The following is an 18,636-nucleotide window of genomic DNA, read 5'->3' on the forward strand; positions in this document are numbered from 1 at the left end:
AACCAAACTCACTCACTCTACCTCAAACTCATGCTATAACAGTTTCAGTGTTTGTGGTGAGACTAACTGTATTCTTGAATCAACACTATTCTTAATAATGTTAACGAACACAGAGATGATCTGTCGTAGGATTAGAGACCTACACTCGCAACAGAAAGGTTAAGTCAGCGTTTAATACAATTATTATGTAACACAGCCAGGTGCGTAAGAGCGTGATAAGAAGGTTCAGGATCGCAGGCCCAGCAGCGAACAACGGGTATTATCCGTACAATCACGGCAAATCTGGCCCCTGTCCCTCTGAGTCAATCACACCTCCCCACCTTGCTGGCGCTGTGCTGTAGACTGGCGGCTTTGTGGGGGTTCTGCTGGCTGGGCGGGTAACACGCCTGTGAAGACATCCACATCTAAACTCATCTCACAACTGTTGGAGTGAAGAAAACTGTCGGAGTAAAGGCATCTTTACGGTGGATACATCTGTTACGGTAGGGACCCGTGAAGATCCGGGTTAGAATAGGTCTTCAGCAACCCATGCTTGCCGTAAAAGGCGACTATGTTTGTCGTAAGAGGCGGCTAACGGGATCGGGTGGTCAGACTCGCTGACTTGGTTGATGCATGTCATCGTATCCCAGCTGCGTAGATCGATGCTCATGATGTCAATCACAGGAATGTTTGGTCCAGACTCGATTATTTACAGACCGCCGTCTTATAGACGGAATATTGCCGAGTGCGGCGTTAAACAACAAACTGTTGCGGAAGGAGTCTGCATGCTTGTGGTTCATTATAGCGTTGGTTTTCGGTTCGTGAAGAATATCTAATAGCAAATCAGTCACCAGAAGTTGAATATAATCTGAAATCTACCAAATGTTTACCAATCCAATCAATTGTTGCTTAGACTAAACAAGGATGGTTAATATACTTGATAATCGAAAATATATTTGAACATTCGCATTTATTCAGGAAGTTAGAGTAAAATCACACCGTCTCAGTCAAAATGCTTTCTCTAAAAACAGTAGAGCAAGTGTACATTCAATGTTCAACGAAACTTTAAAACTGCCAATAATTACACATTTCGTTCTCAAAGAAGGCATGGTTCATCAGAAAATAAACGAATATAGTTTTTCTCCATAATGAATTACAACGGCGTCAATAAACGGTTTTTTTTCTGAATAGTTCACAACAAAATATTTGAAATAGTTAATATTTTCTAAGGTGTCCCGGATATTTAGAAATTTAATTTAAATGTAAGGAATAGTATGTACGGTATATCTGTCTGTGTGGCAGGCGACCCAACTTGCCCGCTAAGGCTGTAATCCGACACTCGCGGCGTAAGTATGTGCAAATGTACGTGGTAGGGACTGGACTACAATTATGTCATTATGGAGTTTCCTTACATTCGCCATGTTCTTTCACCCTGATGTTATCTCGTGTAGACCTCCTGCGTTCTGGGAAAAAATGTAATGTGAAAATATATTCGACTAACTAGAGCGGTCTTGGCTACATCCTGAATTGTCGTCCGCCCTGCCGCGAGTTTCCTTGAAAGGGTAAGTAAAACTTGTAAGCCAAAAGTAATGACTTCTATGTGAAACAGATGATTAATTTCACTTGTAACTTTAGTCAATATCAGTATGAACGATAACAGTTCGGACAAAATAAAGTTCATTAATGTATAAGTTGACTGTACAGTAAACTACGGTTATAACGAACTCAAAGGGACCACTAATTTTAGTTCGTTATAACCGTAGTTCGTTAAAAGCATATATACAGCATAACTACAGCAAATAGTCGGGACCAAAAAGTAAGTTCGTTATATCCGTCAGTTCGTTATAAGCGTGTTCGTTATAAACGTAGTTTACCGTACTTTCAAACCTACAGATGAAATAAGGTACACCTTCATTGTCTTGTCTGAATTTTACTATATGGCTATATAATAACACTGAATACGACGTACTGTTTGATCTTATATGAATTAAGACCCGTGAGAATAACTGCAGTTTCGTCCATAGATTATTAACATGGATTCAGCCATTCCGCGCACGTGTAAATGCTACGTGATCTACACAAGCACTTTAGCTACAGAATAAGAGAGACTTATTGGTGGATATTGGGCTGTGACTGAATGAGAAACTGGTCTGTATCGCCGTATGACACGACCACCATTGTAGAAGTAGACATGAGCTGTTGTATACACCCGTGCAGGGAGCGATCAGATTGAACGCTGTTGTACGTGCGGGAATGAACAGTCAAACGGTTGACTATTAATCTGCAATGTTTAACGCGCGATACATTTCCATGTATTTGAAACGTTGCCCATGACACATAGTCTGGTGTTGTTTTTATATTAATGTTAAATTATTTTTCAAGATTAATATTGGCCTTGGGTTCTGTATATATTCTAAACGAGTGAGTGAGTTAAAATTTAACGTCGCATCGGTATTATTTCAGCCATATAACGACGAAAGCAAGTTGATATACATACAAATGAGTCATGAATACCAAGTTATATTTAAAAACAAATTTGTCAAACATATTTAATCATAATATCTCAGCGACGAACTCTGTGGGCTCATACCTTCATTCTTAAAAGGGAACACCCGTGAAATTCCGGATTAGAATAGGTCTTCAGCAACCTATGCTTGCAGTAACAGGGGACGATGCTTGTCATGGACGAATGACGGGATCGGATGGTCAGGTTCGCTTGAATAATATAAACAAAGGAACAGGATTATTCTGACATTTCCGACATGGATATTTCATTTGCTGAACAACGGAAAGTATAACTTGATACACACGGATAAGCTATATAGGGTGTATGTTGTACGAGTGGAAACACATATACTTTGTCCAACACAAAAAACCTCCCTTTCCCAATGATATGATAGTCTCTGAGGTACTCTGTATAATTAGTGGAGTTTCTTGTAAAGATTTCTGCGTTTTATGTGTGTGTGTGGTTTAACGTCGCCGTCGTTTTAACGCTTTTGACGACGGTCTGTAAATAATCGACAATCCAGTTATTGACACCATGAGCATCGATCTACGCAATTGGGATATGATGACATGCCAAGTCAGGAGCCTGGCCACCTGATCCCGTTAGTCGTCTCTTACGACGAGCATGGTGTGCTGGGGACCTAACTCCTTACCTAAAACCAACGAAGAGAAACATAATATTATTTATCATAGGGAGACTTTGCTTCTTATTGTCCGATATCCATTCCAGTATTTGTCTATACTTTGTGTGTGAAAATGAGACAGTGACCGTAGGTAAACGTAGGTAAATTTGAGAAAACATGGATATTAGTGCCCCGTATTATTCAAGGTGGTGAATAGATGCTGTATTAAACAGTGTTGCTTTTGAACCACAACCTCCAACAGATTGGAGTGAGTAGTGTTTTACGGCGCTTTTAGCAATAATCCAGCAATATCCTGGCTGAGGATACACAAAATGAGTTTCACAGATTGTAACCCATGTGGGGGAATCGAACCCGGACCGGCAGCGTGAAGGGAGAAGGTTTTAACTACTAGGCTAACCCATCGCCCCTCAGAGGGACATTTCGGAGTTTGTGTTGTTTAACGCCGTACTCAGCAATAATGCAGCTACATGACGGAGGTCTGTAAATAATCGATTCTGGACCAAACAGTCCAATGATTGGTATCATGAGCAATTGGGAAACGATGACATGCATCGACCAAGTCAGCGAGCCTGACCAGCCGATCCCGTTAGTCGTCTTTTACGACAAGCATAGTCGCTTTTTACGACAAGCATGGGTTGCATAAGGCCTATTCATTATTATGTAAGACGCTTTGGAATAAATCAATTTCTGACACGATTAAGGCCAGACTATTTATTTTAAACTTTGTGTTTATTTTGAGACAGTAATCGCCATTACCGCGTGACCTCCAGAGATCCACCCAGCTTCTGTCGCCATGCCTGTTATGTGGAAATGTCCTGGTCAGCCCACCTGCAGGAAGATATATCTCTACACCCGGGGTCTAAAAGCACACATACCGAGCTGTAAATATGCACTCAGAAAAGAAGTCCGCAAGAAACGCGAGGACATGGAGACGATGTTGTCCATCATCCAGTTCGTGGAGGACCAGCAGAAAGGGAACGTGACGGTATCCAGGCTGGGTGTGCCCTCATTCAGGGTGGAGGGGCCTGTGTTCTCGAGGGTGAGTAGTACGGGGGCTGGGGTGGGCTGGCCTGAGTAATATAGTGGCTTGGTTCCCTCTTCTGATATCATCCCTGCCACCAAGCTGGTTTCATTACGTGAATAAAAACTTGACGTGCACGTTTGAATATTTTTTCTAATTATGCGCTTTCTAAAAATGGATTTGGCTTGGGGAAAAACACTGCAAACAAAAAACATTGTTGTCGCAGTAGGTTTGTTTATGGTCAAAGGGAGATAATTGTGGTCATGCAAGAGTTAACCCCCTTGTCGTAACTCCACACAGTGTCTCCCTTTAAACTTCACACACAGCGTGTGCCCTCAATCAAAGGGAGCTAATCGCGTACAGCGAATCAAGAGTTATGTCCCTTATCTCAAAGGGAGGTAAATCTGTGTTACAAATTTAAACTGGATTTACAGTTAATTCCCTTCGACCATTAACGGTACGGGTCCTCAAATCCAATTGGTTTTATCGATGTAGTATGTAGGTAACATGATAAGCTGGGTGGACACGAATGGAACTCAAATCGTCAGGGCGCGGCCTATGAAACCATTTCCGTGTCCACTCAGTATATATCCCACTAACTACAAAATTCTGAGATGAGTACATGAAACCGTGTATTGAGTTGTCTCCCTTTGACCGTTGACCGAACAAACCGACACTTTCGCTACTCTTCCGAAATCATCACTGCCACTAAGACTGAAGCGGTCTTTGTCGTATGAAGTATGACATTCGAAGCTGAACTGAATATACAGAAATCTGCCCTACCACGCAGTGCTAGCAATGGGCGGGTCCCACCCGAACCGGTTTAGCAAACACATCAGCAAGAACTTTTTCTGAGAAAGATCGCGACTTCGCACTCGATAATATTTACATCTACGATGATTTTACACGACTACAATGAATCTTACGCAAAATTTTGAAATCGACGCAGAATTGGGGGTGCCACCTCCCTCCTCACCTGAACCCCGAATACCATCAATCTTTTTCTCATTGTTTACCCAATCCCGAACACTAGATCTAATTGAAACAAATAACAAAGGCATTGAGAAAAGTATGCGATTTAAAGTTAAATTATTGAAAAAATATCGAAGAAAATGAAATATAATACAAACAGTTTTTAATGTAGATCTACATATATATTTTCATCTTTAGACTAGTACTATACCTACTTAAATACCACTTTATAATGTCACTGTTCATCGTATTTAAAGCAAACACGTTGCTTAACTTGAAGCCGTTTTCCTCTACATTCTTCTAAATAATGTTGTAAAACTTCTTTTATTTCTTGTTCACATAATCATTTGCACCACTTTACTCAGGTTGAAGTAAAGGTTGAAGTGTCGTCCAATTATTACTTCATAAGTCAAGTGAGCTACAGTGCCTTGTGGCCTTATGTTTGCAAAAGGTACTTATTTTGTGTACTATTTTAAGTAATAAGCACAATCTTATTAACGAATTTGCAAGGTTTGTACACACATAACTTGTCCACAGTTGTCAACATAAAATCAAGAATTAGTGGTCTACTGTGAAGCAATCGTGATTGTTAGATTACATCTGCACAGCTGGTACACGCCTTACACGACCAAAGTAGGACTATTTAGAAACGTAAAATGGATGGATCTAGGATCTGTAGGTTTGCCAATTTATAATTATTTCAGAGAGGCCTATTTCAAAACGGAACAGTTAGCATATGGTATTATGTAGATAGTAGTATAATTATGTTGGAGAATGTGGAATGATATTGTAGCATGTTGGAGAATGTGGAATGATATTGTAGTATTTAAGCTTTCAATTGTCGATAATACAGAACGACTTCCTATGTACATTATATATATATATATATATATATATATATATATATATATATATATATATATAATCAATTTGATTACCCAATATATATATATAATCAAAGTCTATAAAGTTTACTGACGACGAAATAATATAGGGGCAACACATCGCATCCATAGTTTCATGGATTAGCTTGAAGTAAATATATATATGAAAAAAAGAAAAAAGTTCTAAATGTGCGTGAATGATGTTGGTAAAGTAACAAAATACGACCAAAAACGTGTACATGTATCTGTTCTTTGTGCCGACTGAAACACATGTTATCATGAATGTTTGTGTTATTAGAGTGAAGAACAGGGTGTTTTGTGTGTATATATAACAAACTATTTTGACCAATTTACACTGATAGATTCATGATCATTGATCTCATTTGTAAAATGTTGAAGTGCATTCATTTGGTCCTGTACACAACTATATTGTTCTTCTAAAAGGATGATATAAATTAGGGCGTTTTAATTATTACTATTGAAATGTTGAATTTGAATGATAACATTTGCTAAAAAAAAGGAGTTATACTCCGAAACGTTGTGTTTTCTCATAATAATTATATTGACATCCATATATTCTCTTCTTTATGCAACAATAACGTCCCCCCCCCCGATTACATTGCAGCTCCCCCTGGAGGCGAAGAGGACACGGTTGTCCCGAGTACAGATGGGAGGGTATCCAATACTGGAAGAAATACAGTCACGTGGTACCCCGGCTACCCGACGAACCCGGATGTGGCTACCTGGATAGTTTCCGTCGGAAGATCTTTACTTTGGATTCTATTAACTTTGACAATATCAACAAACAAACGCCTCGGTTCCAAGTTAAATTTCCAGACATCGAATACTCAAGTATATTTAAAAACACATGTTTACCTGCAAAGTAATCCATTCTTCAAATGACGCATTTTCAAGTATTCGTAAGCATTTAGATTTTACATACTGTGGGTCGATATCCTCCACGGGTTCCTCCTATGTATTACGAGGGCTGGTAAAAAAAGTTCTAAGCCAAACAAAACCAACATTTGTGAAAGTGTCGGCAGTCATCATTCCTCGCCGCTTTTCTTTGATGGAGTCTCTGGGGCGATGAAGCAAATCAGCATAGTAGACACCGGTAATCGTCTTTTGGCTTTCTAAGTACAAGTAGTCACCAAGGATCACACCCTTTGTGTCCCTGAATACATTGGCCAAACTTTCTTCATTGGCTTGAATTTCTTTGGTGACGGAGAAGTGGAATGGTGCCACTCCATGGATTGACCTTTTGACTCAGGATCATAGTTGGTTAGGCTTAGAACTTTTTGACCAGCCCTCGTATTGACTCTTTTAGAGCATTGTGTTAGTATTAGTTAGTAGAGGCGACTATCCATGCATATCGCAATACTGTTGTGATGATACTGCAGTATATGTAAACTATTATAGTATTATTACGATAATTTAAGAGTCTCTACTATTCTACAGTGTAGATTTGGCTGAAGTATTAGGCACAATGTCAAATCTGCTACATTCTATATTCAGCAGACATATCTCACTTTGTGATTTTAGTGAGATATGTTTTATTAGATTACCGCTTTAACGTTTTCTAGTCCTTTTCTAATGGATAATAAAATAAAGTAAATTATAAACATAACATTCTTTTGTCATATCTATGGACTATGCTGGCATTAGTGTAGCTCGCATTGATGGTAACTTATATTGATAACTGGCCAACAGCTATTCAATAGCTTTATTTACACATATACCGAAAGGCCACAGGCCTTCAGTACAAATTGCATGGATAGTGTAATTAATCTTTAACATACAATGTTCTCTAATTCAATGCATGAAATACATGGGATGTCACACGCTTCAATACGTTGATATTTACGGAAGACATAGGGACAATTCATATTCAGTGATCATATACTGGATACAAAAAGAGAAGATTGTACTCATCTTCTACTTCCTGCTTATTGCACATTTAACAAACTCTATGTACTTTTAGCATGTGTGTGTGTGTGTGTGTGTGTGTGTGTGTGTGTGTGTGTCTACCCTGTTCAATGTTAAGAATATGCTATGAACATCTTATTCGAGAAAAAGATATTCCAACTTTTGCAAAAGAGGTTCCAAAAGACATTCTTCAGTTTCACACATTAGATAAAATTTATATTTTGGTGATAATAATAGTGCCGAGTTCCATTTCTTCATATACAAATCCTTTAGTCTTTGATTGACAATGTTTATAAAATGTTCAGGGCATTCTAGCTTCTGACTTTGCCATGCATTGCCAATACCAATTTCATTAATAGTTTTCATAACAGTTGAGACCCAATTTACGCTTTCAGAACTATCATACAATAACGTTATTGCATCTTCTGGATATCTATGAGAAGGCATATTTAAAACTTTTATCCAATACTTTATGACTTTAATCCGTGCATATATAATGATGGAAATCTACCACTTTCACTATACAGTAAACTACGGTTATAACGAACACGCTTATAACGAACTGACGGATATAACGAACTTACTTTTTGGTCCCGACTACTCGCTGTAGTCATGCTGTATATGTACTTAAAACGAACTACGGTTATAACGAACTACAAATTAGTAGTCTCTTTGAGTTCGTTTACTGTACACAACTGTATTTCGTAAATTGATCTTAACTCCCCAAAATCATTTACATGCATAGGCGTGTACTCTTTTAATAAGATCTGACTTCGCAGCCGCATACAACAAAATAGGATTCATTTTTGTATCGATGATGTTAAGAAAAACATTAAAGTTTACAACACCCATGTTTCAGAGATTTTTTTTATAATGCCAAAGAAATCTTTGCCTGGATGGCAGCTTGTGTTGAATGGAAGTTCCATGACAGTTTCCTGGAGAAATAGACAGCCAGATATTTGTATTTAGTAGCAACATCTATTACTTTGCCTTTATAAAACCACTTTCCCCGTTTTTATAATTTACCATCCGTTTTTAAAAACAATTACCTTAGTTTTTCCCATGTTGACCGTTAGACATGACTTTTAATAAAACTGTTCTAATACATTAATTTTATGTTATCCAGTTATGGTGCTGGAAATAATTACAATATCATCAGCAAATAGCAGTAAAACTATTTGTACAATATCGGGATGTAATTGTATACCACCTTGGCATTTATCTTCTATTTTCATGACTAATTCGTTAATAAACCAAAAAACAGGAAAGGGCTTAATATTCATCCTTGTCTTACTCCTTTTATGCATTCAAATGTATTTTCTGAAATTACCGTTGCATCGTACCAAAGCTTTTACGTCTTCATAGATACGTGACAATAATTATGAGATTTTATAGGCCACGATTCTTAAGTATAAACCACAACTATCTCTCTTTTTTTGAATGATTTCGTTGAATTAACGAATGCAGAACGAAAATATTATCTGCAGTAGTGAAACCTTCTCTGGGATTCTACTATTTTAGCATGAGAATCAGCCCAAAACACAAGTCTTTTATTAATGATATGCGGGAAAGGTTTGCTAAAATACTAAGTGATGTGATACCTTGGTAGTTATTTGTATCATTACCTGAACCTAGTTTATGAAGGGGATAATTACACCAAGTGACCAATTTTTAGGATATGTTGAATTTTCAAAAATAGAATTAAGTCCAGGTGACTTATTATTCTTTAAACTAGCAGTGCATTCAATAACGCCTTCCCCTGATATATCAGTATCAAAAAGATCATTCAAAATACAACTCTGATCATATTGTGACTCTTCAGCCGCTTTTATATCTTCTTTGTTATCGAATGCAAACACTTCATGCCATGTGTCTATGTCTCTCTGTTTAAGTTCTTCAGAGTTCACCAAAAGCATTTTGCATCAGTAAAAGAGCTTTCAAGTGTATCACGTTGTATGTTTGTGTAATCTTGTTTTTCTAAATCTTCACATACCATTATAGTTATTTCTTTCATTTTTGTAATTTTCTGAAGAAATTGGGTCATTAATTTGCAAAATATTTTGAAACACCTTCGTCTTTCGTGTTGATAGACCCATACCTAGCTCAAGTCTTTGAAAGACATTTAGAAGTGATACACACGAGGAAGAGAATTTGTGGATGTCAACTTCTTTAAGATGAGGAGCACAACGTTTCGGAGTATATATTTACTCCTTCATCATGTGAATAAAGGCTATGAGGCAGAGAACATATATATATGTACCTGTAAGAACAACAAAAGTGACAAGATAACAAAGGTGGAAACTTAACAGGAAGCCAACAGATAATTGGCGCTGATAGGTGATAAGCAATGGACAAATGAAAGCCAACACTTAACAGTGAATTAGCTCTGATAGTTGATAGCGATGGACAACTTTCCCCGTACAAAGCTCTATTGGAAGTAACTTGGATGAGGCGATTAGGCGGACGGTATGGGCAGAGAGGTTTATACAGTCTCCAGTTGGCTCCAGACAGAGTCACAAAGTGTCACGTCAAATACCTTCCAATCAAAAGTTCAAACATTCGTTAACGTCCGATCAATTCAATTCTGTTTGTTATATAATTGTCGCTTAATTGTTAATTTCCTTTAACACAATTAATATGTGCCTACATGACCCGGAGCATTGAAATAACACAAGTGCAAGAAGATCAGTTATGGGCCTTCTGGTAATATGTTTTGTATTAAACAATGAAACACGGTTTATCCGGAAAGTACTAGTCCCATTGAATGGGATGAACACATGTCGCTTTATCGAGTCACGGGTTCGTAGTAAAGTCTGTTTGTACATGTATAGACGCTCCCAACAGTTGTCCTGAACATCAGGTGTCCGGAGTAATCGGGTCTTGACTAGAGGTGTTTCACTGAAAGGATTCTTTAACGCTGTAAGCGTCAACTTGTGTTTAGCTGTGTAATTTTATAGACTGTATGTAGGAAATTCGCGTTTACAGCGTGTATATGGACTTGGAAACTTACTTTTTTTAAATAAATTCTTTTATGGAATAAACAAGTATGATTTCCGTCGAAGGAGTCTCTGTAAGCACTGGTATCAATGTTGTCTCTCTGTATTTCCATGCCTTCAAGAACACGGTCCATAGTACAATAGTTACATCATTTCATGTCATGGGTTGTGTGACAAGCTTTCTTTTTGCAATGTATGATTGATGAACAAAGCCAAGTGATGCAATAAATTGTGGTGACTTGTTGACCTTAGAATATAAACGTTGCTTTTTGATGGACATTCAAAATATTTGTTTGGAACATAACTAAAGGCATTCGCAGTTATTTAGGTAATCACAAATAAACAAGACATGACATTCATCTTCAATACTTCTTCTTTCACAATATTTGCATACATATTCCTTGTTATCTAAGTTGCCTCTATAATCGACAAATCACAGTAGCAACATTGAAACTGTGATACTGACGTTATAAATTTCCTAACATTTACTCATCGTAAGTATTTGTCACATTTAAAGTAAACACGAAATGAGCAATGATATCCAACCCGGCATGCTTTCACGGAAAGTGGGGGAAAATACACTCCAACTCACACAATTCTTTAAAGAAGACAGGGCGATCTGGTGTTAACGATTGAACAGAATTGTAATGCTAAATTACGGTATGTCCGGTTAATATGGATGGACAGCTGGAAGTGACGCAGTTATTGACCAATGCTTGTCATAAGATGTAACTCAATGGATCAGATGGTCTGGCTACAGGCATGGCTACTTCTGTGTCAGCTTTAAGAAAAACGCATTATTTGACATGACATACTGTGACTGACCTTCGCTATACAATTGAATATGATTATCGACAAAGATAATATTAAATAATACATAAAATGGTTCCTATAGAAAACATCATTTATAAATTCGATGTTGAGTTTATTCGTTTGAGTGAACCTGTTGGACGAATAATACTACTAATCTGCAATAAAATAATAATAACAACGAGACATCTAAAAGAACATATACTGAACAACAAAAGTCCCTGTGACTTTGAATAAGATTTCATGCAAAGTTGTGTTTTTTACCAAATCTGAAACAATTTCGGTTTGCAACAGATAAAAGACCCCTGTAAGTGTTCAAATGGTTTAATTTGCCATACTGACTTCAGAAAATGCGTGATTTCATTAAAAAAAACATAAACATGCCAAAATGTCAATTTACAAATCAATAGCGTGTGTGTCCACCTCTGGTAGCGATGCAAGCAACACATCTTCGTCTCATGTAATGGACCAGGCGTCGCACAAAGTCCTGTGTGATATCTGTCCATATCTGCTGGAGCATGTTTCGAAGTCCCTGGAATGAGTGAGTGAGTGAGTGAGTGAGTATGGTTTAACGCCGCTTTTAGCAATATTCCAGCAATATCACGGCGGGGGACACCAGAAATGGGAATCGAACCCGGGTCTTTGGCGTGACGAGCGAACGTTTTAACCACTAGGCTACCCGACCGCCCCCGAAGTCCCTGGAGTGTCTGTGGAACACGTGGTTGACGTCGAAGGCGCCGATCCATCTCATCCCACATGTGCTCGATTGGTGAGAGATCAGAGGAGCGAGCCGGCCAGGGGATGACATTCACGTTGTTTTGTTGTTTGTATGGCACTGAAGCTTTGTTTCTATCATATAATGGTATTCGTTTATTGGAAAACAGATCTGAATACCAACTTGAGTTAGTAGATGGGTAATTTGATTGACACGATTCAAACTTGTAAGGACTGCTTTTTTTACCTTTTTTTACCTAGTCATTTACAAGTGGCGGTGTTAATTTACATCCACGTTGACATGTTCTTAAAGGTATTGTGGTCAAAAAGTGGTAAGAAGAACGCCTTTCCAGGATTACCGATTCCTAGGAGGTGGTTAAAATGTTACCTATGCACAACGTCGAGGCCGTCCACAATGAGCAATGATCCTCGATTATCCAGGGTATTATATACTGAACCGCAAAAGAAACATCACCATGAATACATATATGAGAAACTTTACTTGTCTAAACACCGTAAACATACTTTGAGACATATTAAAAAGATGAAACGTGGCAAAACTGATCATCAAGGTTGAAACTAAAGTGTCAAATGTTGTTAAAGTGAAATACAACACTAGTCTCTGAGAAAATGGCATCACAAGTCAGTATCTCGTGTGTCCGTCATGTGCATTGATGACTGCCGTGCAACGTCGACACATGGAATGGATGAGGCGGTTGATGAAGGCCATAGGCACTTGAGCCCACACTCTGAGGAATGCCCGACCGCGTCATACCAAAAGACGTTAAAAGATGGTACTTGTTGTTACCCTGTCTGGCGCTCGGCATTAAGGGGCTAAAACAAGGACTGGTCGGCTCGGAGTCAGTATACTGTGTCTGAATGGGGTATTCATGTTAAACTGCGGCATGGTATCTCAGTGAGCTAGCACTATAAATCGGCAACAGTCCGGACTAGTACAAGCAGCCACACAAACACACACACGTACATGCACGTCGCTATAAAAGTGCAATAATCTTGGACGCGACGTTAAACCCCATTTCACCTCACCTCACCTCTGAGGAATGCATGACGCAGTTCAGCTGCAGTTGTCGGCCTTGGTCGGACGTCATTCAGCCGTCTTTGAATCTCGTCCCACGGGTGCTCAATGGGATTTAAATCGTGACTGAGGGCAGGCCACTGCATGGTTCTGATGCCATTCTGCTGGAGGAAGTCTCTTGTTGACCTCTCTATGGTGCCTATAAAATGAAGGGTCATAATCAGAACCATATATCTACTATTGGATCAGAACCCATGATCAGCACATCCCAGCATAGCTAAGGGACACAACTCCGTACAGCAAAACTTCGCATCAAGACCACAAAGACACATGTCCCCACAAGAGAAAGAATTTGACCTCTCTATGGTGCCTATAAAATGAAGGGTCATAATCAGAACCATATATCTACTATTGGATCAGAACCCATGATCAGCACATCCCAGCATAGCTAAGGGACACAACTCCGTACAGCAAAACCTGGCACCAAGACCACAAAGACACACATGTCCCCACAAAAGAAAGAATTTGACAAAACGTACTCTTATATAGTTTTTCTTTCATTAGGCTGTAAGTATGTTACTTTGATGTAGAGGGAAGGCTTCTCCTTCATTCATCCTTCTTTCTGTTCCTTACAGTTGCAGTGTCTACTGACTGGAAATCTGGGATAGGGCCATCACTGGCGCGCACACGACCATCGAGCCTCTCTGTCCACTCATTTCGCGGACATTCCATATTGTGGACTGGAAATAAATCGAGAACTGTTTGCTCTTGTTCCCGGGCTGGAATAGTATGCTTGTCATAAGAGACAATTACACTGTCCAGGTGGCCTGACTGCAGGCATAGTTAATTCTATGTCATACCGACAGTGTGGGTTATTGGTATATAGTGCAGGCGGGCCCGTTTAATATGGATGGACATCCGGAAGTGACGCAGTCAGTTGACGTCAACCAGTGTATTGGATTGACTATCCTAAAAGCGGGTCATCGTGGATTCAAACCCGAAACCAACAGCTAAAAGTTGTGCATCTCTGTACTTCGACAGGCGACGCTTTTGACTATTTAGCCCTCCCTTTGCCGTCTGTTTATTTACAGCGGACAGTGTATTTGGAAGGGTCGCCACATTCTGGCCTGGCTGATTTAGTGTGTCATCGTTCCCTGACGATATGAAGTGCACGCTCAGTGACTGGTTGGTCTGCTCCAAATGTACGCACAGCCCGCCGTGATTGTCCTTCCTCCTGTCTGTTGGTGGACCGTAGCACGGCCCTAGCTTGGTAAACAGACAGGCACAATAAAGTATGCACCATGTTGACAAGAAAGAGTCATTCGATGGTGGTGTATCAGTGTTGTCTTTTGAGTCTAAAGAGTTTGCAGTGTTTTTTCAACCTCGAAACTTTTGATAACGTTTGTAACGCTTTGGGTCAAATCGAATTTTAAAGTGTACATTTTCTTTTGCCCGGTAGTACAGTATCTCAGGCAGAAACACATTTTGATTTCATCGAGTGACCTTTCAAAGTTTATGTCAGTCGGACACCCGTGAGTTAAATCTGTCAACTTTAAGATAAGATACACGCATTATTTGACAGGTATATTTGTTAAGACATCACAATGACCTACAGATAATATCATGCATAACTTCGATGTTAGGTTTATTCGTGGGAGTGACTCTTATTCTGATGAATGATTGATCGTATTCATTAGCAATAACTAAAGCTTGTTAACAACAAGATATTAAATAAAATATATTTTTATATTCCTGACACGAATAGATAATTAACATTTGTTAATATTTATACAATTGTTTATGATTTGAAACATATGTTGAAGTTGATAAATTTCAAAATATGATAAATTCTAAACTAAAAGGGAGAGACCATTATTACAGAGACAGTGCCATGGTCCTGTATGAATAAAGCCTAGTTCCACACAGATAAGATTGGAAGCGAGTCAGCTGATCAGACGCAGCTTGTGACACAAGTCCACGACACGTTGACAAGACAGGGAGAATGTTGCATCTTCTAATAACAGGTCTTGTGGCGACAGTCGTTATAGTCGAGTCAGCCGGTAATTCTTCTGTGTCTGCTGTTCTTCTGTTCTTCTGTATCTTGTCGAATCCCCCTGGTAGACGTCCAGACGTTTGTGACTACTTCCGGTACAGATCCATGAGGTTGAACACTTTCAATGTTGTAATGTATTGGTATCTTAAAACGAAAACACGGAACGGTTGATTCATATTTGCACGATTTAATAACATGCACAGCTATTTTAAAAAAACAAGTTTAAGGGTATATTCTCCTAGAAAATAGTTAAGCACCACTGTACGTTTACAAATACGTGCCATTGTTTCTATGCATATCGGGGCGGTCGGGTAGCCTAGTGGTTAAAGCGTTCGCTCGTCACGCCGAAGACCCGGGTTCGATTCCCGACATGGGTACAATGTGTGTGAAGCCCATTTCTGGTGTCCCCCGCCGTGAATTGCTGTAATATTTCCAAAAGCGGCGTAAAAACTTCTCACTCACTCACTCTAGTCATATCCTATGTTTATTTACTGACAAAACATATGTGTTTTTGTTAACAAAGTAACATACTTATATTGAAAAAAGGAAACAAAATTGCATGGCAACAGTTATTTGATCACCCTGGCAATGGCTTTCTTTGCTTACTTGCATCTTATGATGTGGCCTTGTACTTGCGACCATCTGGCGAAACAAAGTGTTCTTGTATTGGTGGTATCAATGTTATATTTCCAAAAAGCCCTGGAACTGGGCGTCGCCGGGCTAACCTTCCATTCATAGCACTGTTTCATCTATGTTGCTGTTTCCAGGTGTGTGTCCGACTGACCCCCCGGGCACGATATATGCGTGTGCACCCATGCCCAGGTGTTTCGGGGACGCGTCCTGTGGGGCAGGGCGGAGATGTTGTCCTCACACGTGCGGCGCCCGGTGTGTTACGATTGGTAGGTACATATGTCCAAACAGGTAGGTACATGTGTTCAGACAAGTTGGTACAGATGTCCAGATATGTAAGCGCTTGTCTCCAGGTATATGTGTCCAGATAGGCGGTACATGTATCCAGAGAGGTAGGTACATGTGTTCACACAGATAGGTACATGTGTTCACAAACACAAACGCAATGGCACGTGGTCATGAGACAGTGGTATGATTTCAGAACAAGAAATGAAACAGGAGGTCATCAATACCCTGTATTAAGTTTGTATTTGGTTACGTTTGTGAAAAAATGACATAGAACATCCCTTTGTCCTCCTTTCCAGTCCACTGCGATCCGATCGACTGCGGTGCAGTCACGTGTTCCTTCGGCTTCCAGACAGACAGTCGGGGTTGTCAGACGTGCACCTGCAGAACATGTACGTTACGTTCCAATGTGATGAGGGGTTTCTGTTTTAAAGGTTTGGTTGGGGGTGGGGGCGGGCTTGGTACCTTATGTTCACGTGGTCAAGTTGATACCAAAAGACTTTAAAAGATCGTCTTTTCTGTTTCATTACCAGGCTCTCGTCCATAAGGGGATAAAACAAGGGCACACACACACACACACACACACACACACACACACACACACACACACACACACACACACACACACACACACACACACACACACACACACACGTACGCACGCACGCACACACACACACGTACGCAAAGACACACACACACACACACACACACACACACACACGTACACACGTGCTTCAAAGGAGATAGCTTCTCTCATCTTTCACAGAAACCTTTAGAACATACAATAAGCCCAGACCACAGCTGTAGTGAAGTATTGGGGTGTTCCTCCACGTGTATGGTATTTCCAGGCGAGATGGTTATTTACTGAACATAACATATGGAGTTGTTCTGAGTGATTAAACTTGTTCTTGTATCTTTCAGCCAAACCTTGCACTACCGTAAGTACCTATTTCATATCTGGTATCCAACACAGTCTAGACACTTCTAGTGTAATACAAGAAGGAAGTTGACCCAACACCTCTTTGATCAGTATTTTAGTTTTATCATGGGGTTCAGGTTCATGTCGAGGAATGAAAAAGCGATGCAGACCGTAGAGGTCATCATATTGGTGGTCATACTCAGTACAAATTTAGGATCCGAACCCATGATCAGCACGTGCCAGCAGAGCTAAGGGACAACTCCGTACAGCAAATTGTGGCACGAAGACCACAAAGAAACAACAAACCGAGGGTCATAATCAGTCTAAAACTGGGATCCGAACCCATGATCAGCAGTACTAAGGGACACAACTCTGTATGTGCATTATCTGCGTATCTTTGTACCCTGATCACTGGATTGTCTGGTCCAGACTCGATTATAAACAGGCCGTCGTCACATGTATGGAATATTGCTGGTTGTGGCGTAAAACAACAACAACAACAACAACAATCATCACCACACACATACGTACGCACATCACACGCACGCACAAACACACAAACACAGAGTAAGCCATAAGCATGTTACTTTGCTGTTGTGAGAAGGCATCCTCATCATTCATCTCTTTTTCTGTCCTCTTCAGTTGCTGTGTAGGCTGAATGAAGCTCTGGGATAGGGACATCACTTGCAGGACACGACCAGCACGCCTATCTGTCAACTCTATGCATGTAGACATCCCATGCTGTGAACTAGAAATAAATCGACAACTATTTACTCTTGTTTCCGAGTTTATAATACGCACCAGTAACCCATGCTTGTGATAAGAGACAACTACATATATCAGGTGATATTGGTTGACGGTAACACGGCCCTAGTTTGGTGTGTATGGCAATAATGTACAACACGTCATGATAGAACCCCGGAAACACGGCGCCAGACGAGTGTGTCATATCCTGGAAGGAACAGTATCTCACATGATGTGTTCTGGGCATATTAATAGTACGTGATATTAATCTTCATTTGGGTGGGTATTATTAATGTATAACTTCTTTTCACGATATGGCTGAAATATTGTCGATGTGACGTTAAATTGTAAGTCACTCACTCACTCATTTGGCGGTCACATAATGGACAGGATTTGTTTTTATTAAAAAAATGTAGCTGCGCTAATGTTAAAAGTATGTACATTACACTTATATTTCGGTACGATTCGACGAAGATGCACTGTTTTATTTACATATTAGATAAGATAAGTCTCAG

General features: G+C 39.7%; 1 protein-coding gene and 1 long non-coding RNA gene across 2 annotated transcripts; both read left to right on the forward strand.

Moving 5' to 3' along the window:
• Positions 1–283: 283 nt before the first annotated feature.
• Positions 284–7,624, forward strand: LOC124113245. The gene is made up of 3 exons (XR_006857741.2): positions 284–482; positions 3,872–4,167; positions 6,631–7,624. It is a non-coding gene; the product is annotated as an uncharacterized LOC124113245 (long non-coding RNA).
• A 7,802-nt stretch (positions 7,625–15,426) lies between these two features.
• Positions 15,427–18,150, forward strand: LOC124113247. The gene is made up of 5 exons (XM_046473532.2): positions 15,427–15,547; positions 16,308–16,439; positions 16,755–16,847; positions 17,380–17,396; positions 18,020–18,150. Exons 1-5 carry the CDS (start codon positions 15,490–15,492, stop codon positions 18,050–18,052), a joined length of 333 nt encoding a protein of 110 aa, XP_046329488.1. The 5' UTR covers positions 15,427–15,489; the 3' UTR covers positions 18,053–18,150.
• Positions 18,151–18,636: the final 486 nt, after the last annotated feature.

Source organism: Haliotis rufescens, unplaced genomic scaffold (assembly GCF_023055435.1).
Source record: "Haliotis rufescens isolate VD_foot unplaced genomic scaffold, xgHalRufe1.0.p SCAF_5, whole genome shotgun sequence".
Classification (NCBI taxonomy): Eukaryota; Metazoa; Mollusca; class Gastropoda; order Lepetellida; family Haliotidae; genus Haliotis; species Haliotis rufescens.

Bases quoted from the DNA above. Each gene is read 5' to 3' on its own strand.
- LOC124113247 (XM_046473532.2), top strand. From the start codon at position 15,490: ATGTTGCATCTTCTAATAACAGGTCTTGTGGCGACAGTCGTTATAGTC. The intron at 15,548-16,307 runs GTAATTCTTCTG...TGCTGTTTCCAG, and splicing joins CGTTATAGTCGAGTCAGCCG to GTGTGTGTCCGACTGACCCC. The intron at 16,440-16,754 runs GTAGGTACATAT...CCTCCTTTCCAG, and splicing joins CGCCCGGTGTGTTACGATTG to TCCACTGCGATCCGATCGAC.